The sequence below is a fragment of the Pongo abelii genome, chromosome 1, assembly GCF_028885655.2.
Source record: "Pongo abelii isolate AG06213 chromosome 1, NHGRI_mPonAbe1-v2.0_pri, whole genome shotgun sequence".
NCBI lineage: Eukaryota > Metazoa > Chordata > Mammalia > Primates > Hominidae > Pongo > Pongo abelii.
In genome coordinates this window covers 217790063-217806809 of record NC_071985.2, presented here as the reverse complement: position 1 = coordinate 217806809, position 16747 = coordinate 217790063, and the positions used below count along the sequence as shown (strand labels likewise).

Here is a 16747-nt window from a genome sequence, read left to right as displayed (position 1 = left end):
CACATGCAAGAGAATGTGTGTGTCTCATGTCAAGAGAGAAAAATATTCTCCATCCTGGCTTCCCAAGTAGCAGTTTGAAGTCATTGTTAATACAGTAAATGCTTACAAGGAATTCTCATCTATAGGTGAGTGGAAAGTGTCCCGGAGGCCTACTTGCACCTAAAACATAGAAAATCCATTAAAATCCTCTGTGTACATTAAATGTTTTAAAACAGCAGTTTTGTGTGAGGGTTGAATAATGTAATGTGGGTGTTACTTTTTGTATATTACTACTTAAAATCCATTTTTTTTTTTGGAGACAGAGTTTCGCTTTTGTTGCGCAGGCTGGAGTGCAATGGCGCAATCTCGGCTCACCACAACCTCTGCCTCCCGGGTTCAAGTGATTCTCCTGCCTCAGGCTCCAGAGTAGCTGGAATTACAGGCACACGCCACCAGGCCTGGCTAATTTTGCATTTTTAGTGGAGACGGGGTTTCTCCATGTTGGTCAGGCTGGTCTCAAACTCCCGACCTCAGGTGATCCGCCCGCCTCGGCCTCCCAAAGTGCTGGGATTACAGATGTGAGCCACCGCGCTTGGCCAAAAGTCATTGTTTGTTTTAGTGATGAACTAACTGGCTTTGGGTTTGTTCTGTGTTTTTTCTCATGGTTATTTATCACTCTCAAATGGCGGTTATCTCTTCACGAGGAAGCAGGAGGGTGTGGGACTTCACTGTGACCCAGGTTTGCCCCGTGTGGTTTCAGTTGGCAATGCTTATGGAATGCATTCCTTGCAGTAGACTTTGAGGATCTTTGCCTCTTCCATAGAATGGAATAGTTGATGCATGAATGAAAAAAAATGCTTTAATGCTAATGATAAGCTCAGGAATGCAAACTGTATTTGCACAGGGCTTTCCCATTTTCCAAGTAGTATTTCATTTGATCCCTCTAATACTCTGTCAGGTAACTCTTTTTATGGAAGGAACTTTTGCTAATAAGGTCACAGGCCACTAAGGGGCTGGGCTGGGGATAAACCTAGGGTTCCTACCTGCTAGTGCATTGAGCTTACTCTTTACCAAAGTGGTTCTCGAGATGAATTTACAGGGTCACATTGTGATTCAGATGACATCTACTTATGGTTCTTTGGATACTGTGTGGTTTTGTGAACAGAGTTCTCTCTGAACCTGACTTTCTGCAGTTCTTCAGTGTCCCCGTACATGGTCCAAGTGCCAGTTGTGTTGTCCCTGCTTAAATTGTTGAATTCTTTGAGGGCAGAACTGCTTATTTCTTTTGTTGTCATGGGGCCCAGCAAAATAAGTATTTGTTAAGCTGAACAGTGCTCCAGCATGAATGCTTATACATATATTTCTGCCTCCCAAAACTTTTTTTTATATTACTACTTTATAAATTTTTATTAAATTTTTTTTTTTTTTTTTTTTTTTTTTTTTTTGGTAGAGATGGGGTCTTGCTGTGTTGATCCTGCCAGTCTTGAACTCCTGGCCTCAAGCAGGCCTCCCAGAGTGCTAGGATTACAAGCCAAAGCTACCATGCCCAGCCCATATTTTTAGATATAGTTTTAGTTTGCTTAATTAAAAAGATATCTTGATACTGTGTTTTTAAAATATGACTCAAGCCTACCATTAATATGGGCAGTAAACTAATGACCATTCTAGGTGTCTTATTCACTTTATAATATTAGAAGGTATATAATGTGTTCACCTTCATGTGGAAAATACATCCTCAAAGTATGTATTTATGGTGGTAATGAGTTAAATTAGCCTAATTCCATGCCTAGTAACAGTTATTTATGAGCTGGCTGGTCAGTATTTAGACAAAGAATCTGATTCCCATGGAGCTATGGAGGGATCATCTTGAATCCAATTAAACTAAATATCATAGATACATAATAAAATATTTTCTTTGAACTAAGGAAGTTCAATATAAGTACATATAATAGGCCAGGCACAGTGGCTCATGCCTGTAATCCCAGAAATTTGGGAGACTGAGGCGGGCAGATCACCAGAGGTCAGGAGTTTGAGTTCAGCCTGGCCAACACAGTGAAACCTGTCTCTACTAAAAATCAAAAAAATTAGCCAAGCTTGGTGGCACATGCCTGTATTCCCAGCTACTCATGGTAGTGGTGGTGAGGTAGGAGAATCGCTTGAACCCCAGAGGTGGAGAGCAGTGAGCCGAGATTGTGCCACTGCACTCCAGCTCGGATATATATATACACACACACACACACACACACACACACATATTTATAACTATGTATATTTATATGTGTATACACACACACACACAGAGACACACACACACATACACACACACACACATATAAAATAATGTGTGATTGATGCTTCACACACACACACACACACACACACACACACACATAAAATAATGTGTTATTGATGCTTCCGGTGTTGGAATGTTCAGTCTAGATGCTTCATTTGCTGTTCAAAGGAGTTGGAACATCATTTAGTAGCAGCTTTGATATATTTTTCTAAAGTTCATTCTTTCAACAAATAGTTGAGTGCTATGAGCCAAGTGCTGTTGTGAGAGCTAGAGAAATTTTGGCCAAGAAGACAAAGCCTGTGCCTTTATGGGGCTTAAGTTCTAGTGTTCTTTTTTTTTTTTTTGAGATGGAGTCTCGCTGTGTCACCCAGGCTGGAGTGCAGTGGCACAGTCTTGGCTCACTGCAAGCTCCGCCTCTCAGGTTCATGCCATTCTCCTTCCTCAGCCTCCCGAGTACCTGGGACTACAGGCGCCCGCCACCACGCCTGGCTAATTTTTTCTATTTTTAGTAGAGATGGGGTTTCACCATGTTAGCCAGGATGGTCTTGATCTCCTGACCTCGTGATCCGCCCGCTTCGGCCTCCCAAAGTGCTGGGATTACAGGCATGAGCCACCGCGTCCGGCCGAGTTCTAGTGTTCTTTCAGCGAGCTACTAATGGCAGTGTTACCTAGAATGAGCCAGGTGTATCTACGTGAGAGAACAAACATTGCGGAGAATGAATGAGTGAAGAAAGTAATTGGTCTCTGTTACAGGTGTATTTAATTTCATATAATATATGTTCTTATGTGTAAATTTAATCCTATTTTGAATGCACCAGACAGGTCCCTGTGAGAGAAAACCTGTGGTGAGTTCCTTAAAACTGGAGGAGTTCTCTCACGGTGCTTGCAGTCATCCCTGGTTTGTTAGTTGGCAGCCTGGGGGAAAGCGACAACATTTACTGAGGCCAAGTACCTGCCTAGGATTATGCTAGGAAAGTTTTTACAGATATTATCTTAATCTTTTTAAGAGCTTTATGAGGAAAAGCTACCATCATTAATGAGTGAGGAGACTGAGTTCAGAGAGTTTAACCAGGTTCCAGTGTATTTTTTAAAAACTGAGTTAGATAGAAGTGTTACCAGTATCATACAGGTCACATAGATGGCAAGATTTTAGTTAAAATTTTTATCTGTTTTTCTAAACAGTGGGTTTATTTCCCAAGTTGTGGTAAGAATATCTTTTTATAGAATAGTAATTTTGTGGGAGACTTAGGTAGGAGTGTGGGGATATTGTCCAGTAACTAGTGTCTGCTTTGTCACAACGCCGGAGTTACCAGAAACATTAAAAAAGGGTTGAATCACCACTGCCCAATAGAAGCATAATGTAAGTTATATAAGTTCTGTATATGTAATTTTAAGTTTTCTAGTAGCCACATTAAAAAGACAAAGTGAAATTAATTTTCTTTAATATATCTAAAATGTTGTTTCAACATATAATCAGTCTAAATTGTTGTTTTTCTATAAACTAGGTCTACAAAATTGGGTGTGTATTTTACACATCTTAATTTAGCTAGATTTCAAGTGCCTAGTAGCTACTTAAAGCTATAGTGGATAGCTACTACAAACTAATCATTTCACAGATGATTAAATAATGTCAAAGATTTTTTAGAAGCAGGAATTTCTGATTTCATATGTATGATTTCATGCATAAGTGATGAGGAAACAAAAGAACTAATATCTTTGTTATTTTTTGGCAGAGAGGAACGAAGGGCATCCTACGACTATAACCAAGATCGTACATATTATGAGAGTGTTCGAACTCCAGGCACTTATCCTGAGGATTCCAGGCGGGACTATCCAGCTCGAGGGAGAGAGTTTTATTCAGAATGGGAAACTTACCAAGGAGACTACTATGAATCACGATACTACGATGATCCTCGGGAATACAGGGATTACAGGAATGATCCTTATGAACAAGATATTAGGGAATATAGTTACAGGCAAAGGGAACGAGAAAGAGAACGGGAAAGATTTGAGTCCGACCGGGACAGAGACCATGAGAGGAGGCCAATTGAACGAAGTCAAAGTCCTGTTCACTTGCGACGTCCACAGAGTCCTGGAGCGTCTCCCTCTCAGGCAGAGAGGTTGCCGAGTGATTCTGAGAGGAGGCTTTACAGCCGATCCTCAGACCGGAGTGGAAGCTGTAGCTCACTCTCCCCTCCAAGATATGAGAAACTTGACAAATCTCGTTTGGAGCGCTATACAAAAAATGAAAAGACAGATAAAGAACGAACTTTTGATCCAGAGAGAGTGGAGAGAGAGAGACGCTTAATACGGAAGGAAAAAGTGGAAAAGGACAAAACTGACAAGCAAAAACGCAAAGGAAAGGTTCACTCCCCTAGTTCTCAGTCTTCAGAAACGGACCAAGAAAATGAGCGAGAGCAAAGCCCTGAAAAGCCCAGGAGTTGTAATAAACTGAGCAGAGAGAAAGCTGACAAAGAGGGAATAGCGAAAAACCGCCTGGAACTCATGCCTTGCGTGGTTTTGACTCGAGTGAAAGAGAAAGAGGGAAAGGTCATTGACCACACTCCTATGGAAAAGTTGAAAGCCAAGCTTGATAATGACACTGTCAAATCTTCTGCCCTGGACCAGAAACTTCAGGTCTCTCAGACGGAGCCTGCAAAATCTGACTTGTCTAAACTGGAATCAGTTAGAATGAAAGTACCAAAGGAAAAGGGGCTTTCAAGCCATGTTGAAGTGGTGGAGAAGGAGGGCAGGCTTAAAGCCAGGAAACACCTCAAGCCTGAGCAGGCTGCAGATGGGGTAAGTGCTGTGGATCTGGAGAAGCTGGAAGCAAGGAAAAGGCGCTTTGCAGATTCCAATTTAAAAGCAGAAAAGCAAAAACCAGAGGTCAAGAAAAGCAGTCCAGAGATGGAGGATGCTCGCGTGCTTTCAAAAAAGCAGCCTGACGTGTCCTCTAGAGAGGTCATTCTGCTGAGGGAAGGAGAGGCTGAAAGAAAGCCTGTGAGGAAAGAAATTCTTAAAAGAGAATCTAAAAAAATCAAACTGGACAGACTTAATACTGTTGCCAGCCCCAAAGACTGTCAGGAGCTTGCCAGTATTTCTGTTGGGTCTGGCTCAAGGCCCAGCTCAGACCTACAAGCAAGACTGGGAGAACCAGCAGGTGAATCTGTAGAAAATCAAGAAATCCAATCAAAAAAGCCCATTCCCTCAAAACCACAGCTCAAACAGCTGCAGGTATTAGATGATCAAGGACCAGAAAGAGAAGACGTTAGGAAAAACTATTGCAGTCTTCGTGATGAAACACCTGAACGTAAATCAGGCCAAGAGAAATCACATTCAGTAAATACTGAAGAAAAAATTGGCATTGACATCGATCACACGCAGAGTTACCGAAAACAAATGGAGCAGAGTCGTAGGAAACAGCAGATGGAAATGGAAATAGCCAAGTCTGAGAAGTTTGGCAGTCCTAAAAAAGATGTAGATGAATATGAAAGACGTAGCCTCGTTCACGAGGTAGGCAAACCCCCTCAAGATGTCACTGATGACTCTCCTCCTAGCAAAAAGAAAAGGATGGATCATGTCGATTTTGATGTCTGCACCAAGCGAGAACGGAATTACAGAAGTTCACGCCAAATCAGCGAAGATTCTGAAAGGACTGGTGGTTCTCCCAGTGTCCGACATGGTTCCTTCCATGAAGATGAGGATCCCATAGGCTCCCCTAGGCTAATGTCAGTAAAAGGGTCTCCTAAAGTAGATGAAAAAGGCCTCCCCTATTCTAACATAACAGTCAGGGAAGAGTCTTTAAAATTTAATCCTTATGATTCTAGCAGGAGAGAACAGATGGCAGATATGGCCAAAATAAAACTATCTGTCTTGAATTCTGAAGATGAACTAAATCGTTGGGACTCTCAGATGAAACAAGATGCCAGCAGATTTGATGTGAGTTTCCCAAACAGCATAATTAAGAGAGATAGCCTTCGAAAAAGGTCTGTACGAGATCTGGAACCTGGTGAGGTGCCTTCTGATTCTGACGAAGATGGTGAACACAAATCCCACTCACCCAGAGCCTCTGCATTATATGAAAGTTCTCGATTGTCTTTTTTATTGAGGGACAGAGAAGACAAGCTACGTGAGCGAGATGAAAGACTCTCTAGTTCTTTAGAAAGGAACAAATTTTACTCTTTTGCATTGGATAAGACAATCACACCAGACACTAAAGCTTTGCTTGAAAGAGCTAAATCCCTCTCTTCATCTCGTGAAGAAAATTGGTCTTTTCTTGATTGGGATTCCCGATTTGCAAATTTTCGAAACAACAAAGATAAAGAAAAGGTTGACTCTGCTCCAAGACCTATTCCATCCTGGTACATGAAAAAGAAGAAAATTCGGACTGATTCAGAAGGGAAAATGGATGATAAGAAAGAGGACCATAAAGAAGAAGAGCAAGAGAGGCAGGAATTGTTTGCTTCTCGTTTTTTACACAGCTCAATCTTTGAACAAGATTCCAAGCGATTGCAGCATCTAGAGAGAAAAGAGGAAGACTCTGACTTCATTTCTGGTAGGATCTATGGGAAGCAGACATCTGAGGGAGCAAACAGCACAACTGATTCCATTCAAGAACCAGTAGTTCTGTTCCATAGCAGATTTATGGAGCTCACACGGATGCAACAGAAAGAAAAAGAAAAAGACCAGAAACCCAAAGAGGTTGAGAAACAGGAAGATACAGAGAATCATCCCAAGACCCCAGAATCTGCTCCTGAGAATAAAGATTCAGAACTGAAAACTCCACCTTCCGTTGGGCCTCCAAGTGTCACAGTTGTAACTCTAGAATCAGCCCCATCAGCACTAGAGAAGACCACTGGTGACAAAATGGTAGAGGCGCCTTTGGTAACAGAAGAGAAGACTGCGGAGCCAGCCACCGTCTCAGAAGAAGCAAAGCCTGCGTCTGAACCTGCTCCTGCCCCTGTGGAACAGCTGGAACAAGTAGACCTGCCCCCAGGAGCAGACCCCAATAAAGAAGCTGCCGTGATGCCTGCGGGTGTTGAGGAAGGTTCATCAGGTGACCAGCTGCCTTATCTGGATGCCAAGCCTCCAACTCCCGGGGCCTCGTTTTCCCAGGCAGAGAGCAACGTAGATCCAGAGCCTGACAGTACCCAGCCACTTTCAAAACCAGTTCAGAAGTCTGAGGAAGCCAATGAGCCAAAGGCCGAAAAGCCAGACGCCACTGCAGATGCTGAGCCTGACGCAAACCAGAAAGCCGAAGCTGCTCCTGAGGCTCAGCCCCCAGCTTCTGAAGATTTAGAGGTTGATCCTCCAGTTGCTGCAAAGGATAAAAAGCCAAACAAAAGCAAGCGTTCAAAGACCCCTGTTCAGGCAGCTGCAGTGAGTATCGTGGAGAAGCCCGTCACAAGGAAGAGTGAGAGGATAGACCGGGAAAAACTCAAGCGGTCCAATTCTCCTCGGGGAGAAGCACAGAAGCTTTTGGAATTGAAGATGGAGGCAGAGAAGATTACAAGGACTGCTTCTAAAAACTCTGCTGCAGACCTTGAACATCCCGAACCAAGTTTGCCTCTCAGCCGAACAAGGCGCCGGAATGTAAGGAGCGTCTATGCAACCATGGGTGACCACGAAAACCGCTCTCCTGTCAAAGAGCCTGTTGAGCAACCAAGAGTGACCAGAAAGAGACTGGAGCGAGAGCTTCAGGAGGCCGCGGCGGTTCCCACCACCCCCCGGAGGGGAAGGCCTCCAAAGACACGCCGGCGAGCCGATGAAGAGGAGGAGAACGAGGCCAAGGAACCTGCAGAAACACTCAAGCCACCTGAGGGATGGCGGTCCCCAAGGTCCCAGAAAACTGCAGCTGGTGGTGGACCCCAAGGGAAAAAGGGAAAAAATGAACCAAAGGTGGATGCTACACGTCCTGAGGCCACCACTGAGGTGGGCCCCCAAATAGGCGTGAAAGAGAGCTCCATGGAACCCAAGGCTGCTGAGGAGGAGGCAGGGAGTGAACAGAAACGTGACAGAAAAGATGCTGGCACAGACAAAAACCCCCCTGAAGCTGCCCCTGTTGAAGTTGTAGAGAAAAAACCGGCCCCTGAAAAAAACTCCAAATCAAAGAGAGGAAGATCTCGAAACTCCAGGTTAGCAGTGGACAAATCTGCAAGTCTGAAAAATGTGGATGCTGCTGTCAGTCCCAGGGGGGCTGCAGCACAGGCAGGGGAGAGGGAAGCCGGGGTGGTGGCAGTCTCCCCTGAGAAAAGTGAGAGTCCCCAAAAGGAGGATGGTTTATCATCCCAATTGAAAAGTGACCCAGTTGATCCAGACAAGGAACCAGAGAAAGAAGACGTGTCTGCCTCTGGGCCGTCCCCAGAAGCCACCCAGTTAGCCAAGCAGATGGAGCTGGAGCAGGCCGTGGAACACATCGCAAAGCTCGCCGAGTCCTCTGCCTCTGCTGCCTATAAGGCAGATGCACCAGAGGGCCTTGCCCCAGAGGACAGGGACAAGCCTGCACACCAAGCAAGTGAAACAGAGCTGGCTGCGGCCATCGGCTCCATCATCAATGACATTTCTGGGGAGCCAGAAAACTTCCCAGCACCTCCACCTTATCCTGGAGAATCCCAGACAGATCTGCAACCCCCGGCAGGTGCACAGGCGCTGCAGCCTTCTGAGGAAGGAATGGAGACAGATGAGGCTGTATCTGGCATCCTGGAAACTGAGGCTGCTACAGAATCTTCTAGGCCTCCAGTCAATGCTCCTGACCCCTCAGCAGGCCCAACAGATACCAAGGAAGCCAGAGGAAATAGCAGTGAAACCTCACACTCAGTGCCAGAAGCCAAAGGGTCTAAAGAAGTGGAAGTCACTCTTGTTCGGAAAGACAAAGGGCGCCAGAAAACAACCCGCTCACGCCGCAAACGGAACACAAACAAGAAAGTGGTGGCTCCTGTAGAGAGCCATGTCCCTGAATCCGACCAAGCTCAAGGTGAGAGTCCTGCTGCAAATGAGGGGACAACCGTACAGCACCCCGAAGCCCCACAGGAAGAAAAGCAGAGTGAGAAACCCCATTCCACTCCTCCTCAGTCATGTACTTCTGACCTAAGCAAGACTCCCTCCACAGAGAATTCATCCCAAGAAATCAGTGTTGAGGAAAGGACTCCAACCAAAGCATCTGTGCCCCCAGACCTTCCCCCACCTCCCCAGCCAGCACCGGTGGATGAGGAGCCTCAAGCCAGGTTCCGGGTGCATTCCATCATTGAAAGTGACCCGGTAACCCCACCCAGTGATCCAAGCATCCCCGTACCCACACTGCCTTCTGTAACTGCAGCAAAGCTCTCACCTCCTGTCGCCTCTGGGGGGATCCCACACCAGAGCCCCCCTACTAAGGTGACAGAGTGGATCACAAGGCAGGAGGAGCCACGGGCTCAGTCCACTCCATCTCCAGCTCTTCCCCCAGACACAAAGGCCTCTGATGTTGACACCAGCTCCAGCACCCTGAGGAAGATTCTCATGGACCCCAAGTATGTGTCTGCCACAGGTGTCACTTCCACAAGTGTCACCACAGCCATTGCAGAGCCTGTCAGTGCTGCCCCTTGCCTACATGAGGCCCCGCCCCCTCCAGTTGAATCTAAAAAGCCTTTAGAAGAAAAAACAGCAGTTCCAGTGACAAACAACTCTGAGACACAAGCCTCGGAGGTGCTGGTAACTGCTGACAAGGAAAAGGTGGCTCCAGTCATTGCTCCCAAAATTACCTCTGTTATTAGCCGGATGCCTGTCAGCATTGACCTGGAAAATTCACAGAAGATAACCTTGGCAAAACCAGCTCCTCAAACCCTCACTGGTCTGGTGAGCGCACTCACTGGCCTCGTGAACGTCTCCCTGGTCCCAGTGAATGCCCTGAAAGGCCCTGTGAAGGGCTCAGTGACCACACTGAAAAGTTTGGTGAGCACCCCTGCTGGGCCCGTGAACGTCCTGAAGGGGCCTGTGAATGTTCTTACAGGGCCAGTGAATGTTCTCACCACTCCAGTGAACGCCACGGTGGGCACAGTGAACGCCGCCCCAGGCACAGTCAATGCCGCCGCGAGTGCAGTGAATGCCACAGCAAGTGCAGTGACCGTCACAGCGGGTGCGGTTACTGCTGCATCTGGTGGTGTGACGGCTACAACGGGCACGGTGACAATGGCAGGGGCAGTGATTGCGCCATCAGCAAAGTGCAAACAGAGAGCGAGTGCTAATGAAAACAGTCGGTTCCACCCAGGGTCCATGCCTGTGATCGATGATCGTCCGGCAGACGCGGGCTCAGGGGCGGGGCTGCGTGTGAACACTTCTGAAGGGGTTGTGCTCCTGAGTTACTCAGGGCAGAAGACGGAAGGCCCACAGCGGATCAGCGCCAAGATCAGCCAGATCCCCCCGGCCAGTGCAATGGACATTGAATTTCAGCAGTCGGTGTCCAAGTCCCAGGTCAAACCCGATTCTGTCACAGCATCGCAGCCTCCATCCAAAGGCCCTCAAGCTCCTGCAGGCTATGCGAACGTGGCCACCCATTCCACGTTGGTACTGACTGCCCAGACATATAACGCCTCTCCTGTGATTTCGTCTGTGAAGGCCGATAGGCCATCCTTGGAGAAGCCCGAGCCCATTCACCTCTCGGTGTCCACGCCTGTCACCCAGGGAGGCACGGTGAAGGTTCTCACCCAGGGGATCAACACACCCCCTGTGCTGGTTCACAACCAGCTGGTCCTCACCCCAAGCATTGTCACCACAAACAAGAAGCTTGCTGACCCCGTCACCCTTAAAATCGAGACCAAGGTCCTTCAGCCGGCCAATCTGGGGTCCACGCTCACGCCCCACCACCCTCCTGCTCTGCCCAGCAAACTGCCTACAGAAGTCAACCATGTCCCCTCGGGGCCCAGCATCCCAGCAGATCGAACTGTCTCCCATTTGGCAGCTGCAAAGCTAGAAGCTCATTCTCCTCGACCCAGTGGACCCGGGCCATCCTCATTCCCAAGGGCAAGCCACCCCAGCAGTACTGCATCCACGGCGCTCTCCACCAACGCCACAGTCATGCTGGCTGCAGGCATCCCGGTGCCCCAGTTCATCTCCAGCATCCACCCAGAGCAGTCTGTCATCATGCCACCCCACAGCATCACCCAGACTGTGTCCCTGAGCCACCTCTCCCAGGGCGAGGTGAGAATGAACACTCCAACGCTGCCCAGTATCACCTACAGCATCCGGCCAGAAGCGCTTCACTCTCCTCGGGCTCCGCTGCAGCCCCAGCAAATAGAGGTCAGGGCCCCACAGCGTGCCAGCACCCCGCAGCCAGCCCCAGCTGGTGTGCCTGCGCTGGCCTCCCAGCACCCTCCCGAGGAGGAAGTGCATTATCACCTTCCTGTCGCTCGAGCCACAGCCCCTGTGCAGTCAGAGGTACTAGTCATGCAGTCTGAGTACCGACTGCACCCCTATACTGTGCCACGGGATGTGAGGATCATGGTGCATCCACATGTGACGGCAGTCAGCGAGCAGCCCAGGGCCGCGGATGGGGTGGTGAAGGTGCCACCAGCCAGCAAGGCCCCTCAGCAGCCAGGGAAGGAAGCTGCCAAGACACCAGATGCCAAAGCTGCCCCCACCCCCACCCCTGCCCCCGTCCCTGTCCCCGTCCCCCTTCCTGCCCCCGCCCCTCATGGTGAGGCCCGTATCCTCACAGTTACCCCCAGTAACCAACTCCAGGGGCTGCCTCTGACCCCTCCTGTGGTGGTGACCCATGGGGTGCAGATTGTGCACTCCAGCGGGGAGCTGTTTCAAGAGTACCGGTATGGCGACATCCGCACCTACCACCCCCCGGCCCAGCTCACACACACTCAGTTTCCTGCCGCTTCCTCTGTTGGCTTGCCTTCCCGGACCAAGACAGCTGCTCAGGTGAGCCAGCCAGGTATCTCCCCACTGTCTGTTGGGCATGTGCTTGTGGGGCTCAGCAGGCTTTTAAGCAAAGATGTGTTAAGGAAATCAGGGGCCAGGTGTGGTGGCTTATGCCTGTAATCCCAGCACTGTGGGAGGCCCAGACGGGAGGACTGCTTAAGCCCGGGAGTTCGAGACCAGCCTGGGCAACATGGCAAAACCCCATCTCTACAAAAAAAAAAAAAAATTAGCCAGGTGTGGTGGCACACACCTGTGGTTTCAGCTACTTGGGAGGCTGAGGTGGGAAAATTGCTTGAGCCCTGGAGGCAGAGGTTGCATTGAACCAAGTGGTGCCACTAGGCTCCAGTGACAGAGCGAGACCCAGTTTCCAAAAAAAAAAAAAAAAAAAAAAAAAAAAGCCAGGCATAGTGGCTCACGCCTATAATCCCAACACTTTGGGAGGCCAGGGCTGGCAGATCCCTTGAGGTCAGGAGTTCAAAACCAGCTTGGCCAACATGGTGAAACCCTGTCCCTACTTAAATCCGCCTTTTGGTAAAGATAGTGGTTGAGTACAAGTGAACTGGTCAGCTAGTCCCTAAAGATGTTGATCTTTTCATGAGTTTAAAGAGCTTTCTTAGTTCTGAGATGAAAGTATTAGATCACGTCATGGGGAGTTCTGCATATGGGGAGGGAGCTCTTGCTGGGTAGCGTCAGCGAGAGGCAGATAATAGGGGATCTCTCCTTACCTGGAACCCCGAGAACAGCTCTGTTGATTCAGGCTCCTTCTGTGGGCCTGACTTAACAGGAGATGCCACATCTCACCCTTTCCCTATGGCCCTTTGGGTCATTTGTTGGGCTCAGGGGCTTGTGCACAACAGACTGACTCTGTCCCTTTGCCTTCCTTCCCGACCCCAGGGCCCTCCTCCTGAAGGTGAGCCCCTGCAGCCCCCTCAGCCTGTGCAGTCCACACAGCCTGCCCAGCCCGCACCACCCTGCCCGCCCTCCCAGCTCAGCCAGCCCGGCCAGCCACCAAGCAGCAAGATGCCTCAAGTGTCCCAGGAGGCAAAGGGGACCCAGACGGGAGTAGAGCAGCCTCGCCTCCCAGCTGGACCTGCAAACAGGCCGCCTGAGCCTCACACCCAGGTTCAGAGGGCACAAGCGGAAACAGGCCCGACTTCCTTCCCCTCCCCTGTGTCTGTCTCCATGAAGCCTGACCTTCCAGTCCCTCTTCCCACTCAGACTGCCCCAAAACAGCCGTTGTTTGTCCCAACAACCTCTGGCCCCAGCACCCCACCAGGACTGGTTCTGCCACACACTGAATTCCAGCCAACCCCCAAACAAGATTCCTCTCCACACCTGACTTCCCAGAGACCCGTGGATATGGTTCAACTTCTGAAGGTAAGCATGAGCAGGGGCTACCCTTCCTGGCCCCCAGGTTTTATGCCATGTCAAATGTCCTAAGATTCCCTAGTTAACAGACCCGCAAGCTACAGCCTCTGGCCGCGTCCAGTGTGGCTCAGCGAGGGGCCATGAGCTCACTTCCTGTTTGTTTCCCTGTGAGCAGAAGTACCCCATCGTGTGGCAGGGCCTGCTGGCCCTCAAGAATGACACAGCTGCTGTGCAGCTCCACTTCGTCTCTGGCAACAACGTCCTGGCCCATCGGTCCCTGCCCCTTTCTGAAGGAGGGCCCCCACTAAGGATCGCCCAGAGGATGCGGCTGGAGGCAACGCAGCTGGAAGGGGTTGCCCGAAGGATGACGGTAAGACTCTAGGGGCCAGGTGAGCAACTGCCCCACCTACAGAGAGGGAAGACACAGGTAGTCCCTGCCAGCCCATCTCCCTGGCCTGTCATGGAAGCATTGACTGTATTCTTGTTGAAACCGTCTCTGTCGCCTGGGCTGGAGTGCAGCGGCGCGATCCTGTTCACTATAGCCTCTGCCTCCCGGGTTCAAGCCATTCTCTTGCCTCAGCCTCCTGAGTAGGTGGGATTATAGGCACGCACCACCATGCCCAGCTAATTTTTTGTATTTTTAGTAGAGTTGGGGTTTCACCATGTTGGCCAGGCCAGTCTTGAACTCCCGACCTCAAGTGATCTGGCTGCCTTGGCCTCCCAAAGTGTTGGGATTACAGGCCTGAACCACTGTGCCTGGCCAGTAACGGTATTCTTGAAGTGAGCAATGAAGGGTCCACTATGCTTCTACTTGGTGGGGGATGTAAAGTACCTCTAGACCCAGAAACAAGGCTTTACAGTTTTTAAAAATTATTATTTTTTAAATCAGCTTTCTCAGGTTGAAAAAAAGTTTTTTGTTTTTGTTTTTTTCATTCAAATATCAGGGTGGACTTTAAAGTCATCTCAGAGGTGGGGGTTTTTGTGGACCTGATACTGTGGGTTGGATGTGGGCTGCTGTTTGACTAGGAGGCCCCTGCTCACTGGCAGCTGGCCTCTGCCTCAGGTGGAGACAGATTACTGTCTGCTGCTGGCTCTGCCCTGTGGCCGTGACCAAGAGGATGTTGTGAGCCAGACCGAGTCCCTCAAGGCTGCCTTCATCACTTACCTGCAGGCCAAGCAGGCAGCAGGGATCATCAACGTTCCCAACCCTGGCTCCAATCAGGTCGGTTGTCCTGTGTCCTTCCTTCACATGTACATCCACAGGTGGGGCTGGTCAGGGTAGGTGGGCTGACTCATCTGGTGCCCACTAGATCTGGCCCCAGAGGTGGGCAAAGGGGCATTTTGGACAGAAGTCAGTAGACCACATGGGGTGGGGCGCCATCACTCATCTTGAAGAGAACCCAGGGAACTGCTGAGAACACAGGTTTTCCATGAGTTTAAAGATAGGGAAGAGGGCCCCAGGGGGTTCCTGTTTATAGTTTTCTGACACCTGCTAGGTCTTCCAGTAGACATAGTCCTGGCACATTTGCTGGTTGGGGACTGATTTGGCCTGGCTCTTAGCATTGGGCCTTTTCAGGGCTCCCCAATGGAAGTGGAGTTGTGGGGGTGAAGACAGAGGGTCCCACTTTGCTCTCTATCCTGTCTCCAGCCTGCCTACGTGCTGCAGATCTTCCCGCCCTGTGAGTTCTCTGAGAGTCACCTGTCCCGCCTGGCCCCTGACCTCCTTGCCAGCATCTCCAACATCTCTCCCCACCTCATGATTGTCATTGCCTCCGTGTGAGCCACTGAGTGGTTATCACCTCAGTGAATCTTCCCAGGGCTCTGCAGCAAAAACAAAGGACAACCCAGCCAAGCAGAGGAAGAAGCTGCCGAAGGGGACAGACTCCACTGCCAGACGGCCAGCCTTTTGCTGTCCTGCTGCCTGGCTCAGTTGGACAGACTTCCTCTAGGAGTGGTGCTGCTACCTTGTATGTTTACATAATGCTTTAGCCCAAGGACACATCACCAACCCATGGACTCGCAGACACCCTGGGGCTGGGTTTCTCTTTCCTCTTTTTGGAGAAAAGGAACAGGGCAGTGGAATGAAATTTTTTTTGTTTGTTTGTTTTTAAGAAACAAGAAAACAGAACTGCCTTTGCACTAAATTAGTGACTTGGACTTTTGCCCAGTGAAGACAGGCTGTGACACTCTGGATGTCTCGGTGTGTGTAGACACACATTGCGGACTCTTAACGCAGGAAGGACTTCAAACTTCTGCTGAGACCTTGGGGTCAAGGAACATTTCATTGGGTTTTTTTGTCCACCCCCATCTCCCTTGCTCATTTGGATGCGTCACCTTAATTCTCCTGCTGCCACCGTCTTTGATTCACCGGGATGTACAGTTTACAGTTGAAGAGCAAACAGAAAGGTTTTCTCTTGGTGTGGGATATGCAGAACTTGGGATGTGTGTATATATAAATATATAATATATATAAATATATATAATACTGACTTAAAAAATCAAATCCCCCGATATACATTTTTTTTAATCTGTGCCAAAAATGTGTTTTCAGAGGAAATCTTATTTTCATATTCAGACTTTGTATTGCCCACTCATTTGTATAAGTGCGCTTCGGTACAGCACGGGTCCTGCTCCCGCGATGTGGAAGTGTCACACGGCACCTGTACAAAAAGACTGGCTAACCCCTCTTCCTGTTACCTTGACCTCTCCCCCAGCTTCCTAACACTTATTAATTTATGAAACTGTTTTTCCCAGCGCAGTTTTGTTTTGTGTGTCCATTGGATTACAAACTTTATTAAAAAATATAAAACACACCAAGTGTGAATGTGATTGTCACTTGGGTGGGAGGACGAACCCTGGGTCCTTGGCTTATGGGAACAGTCAGCCCTCATCCCGCTTTTGCTCCCCATGCCAAGTCTGTACATGGGAACTATTTCCCTTCTGCCTCCTAGTCAGTCCTCCTCCCCAAGGATAATTTTATCTTGTACAAAGGAGATTTTTGTCACTGAACTTAACCATTTCTCACTCTTGTGGTGTCTTCAAAGTCCTAACTGGTTCTTAGGTAATGTGGAAGGCACTTCCAATTTTGATACAGAATATAACCACACCCCATGCCATCTCAGAAACATTTTAGCAAGCTTTGGTTTCTTGTCTTTTGCCCCCTCTTCCCTTCTCCCAGTGTGAAGCAGGCTGACTCCTGCAGAG

At 49.0% G+C, this 16747-nt stretch overlaps 1 protein-coding gene across 4 annotated transcripts in view; it reads left to right on the top strand.

Moving 5' to 3' along the window:
* The window catches only part of SPEN (spen family transcriptional repressor), a 94016-nt gene extending 77660 nt beyond the window's left edge, over positions 1–16356 (top strand). For all 4 annotated transcript variants that reach the window (XM_063714823.1, XM_002811437.5, XM_009234827.3 and 1 more), the window contains 5 exons: positions 4006–12175; positions 13070–13552; positions 13719–13913; positions 14607–14765; positions 15192–16356. In XM_063714823.1, coding sequence (XP_063570893.1) covers positions 4006–12175; positions 13070–13552; positions 13719–13913; positions 14607–14765; positions 15192–15323 — 9139 coding nt within the window. In that variant the 3' untranslated portion in view covers positions 15324–16356. The remainder of the gene's footprint in view (positions 1–4005; positions 12176–13069; positions 13553–13718; positions 13914–14606; positions 14766–15191) is intronic.
* Positions 16357–16747: the final 391 nt, after the last annotated feature.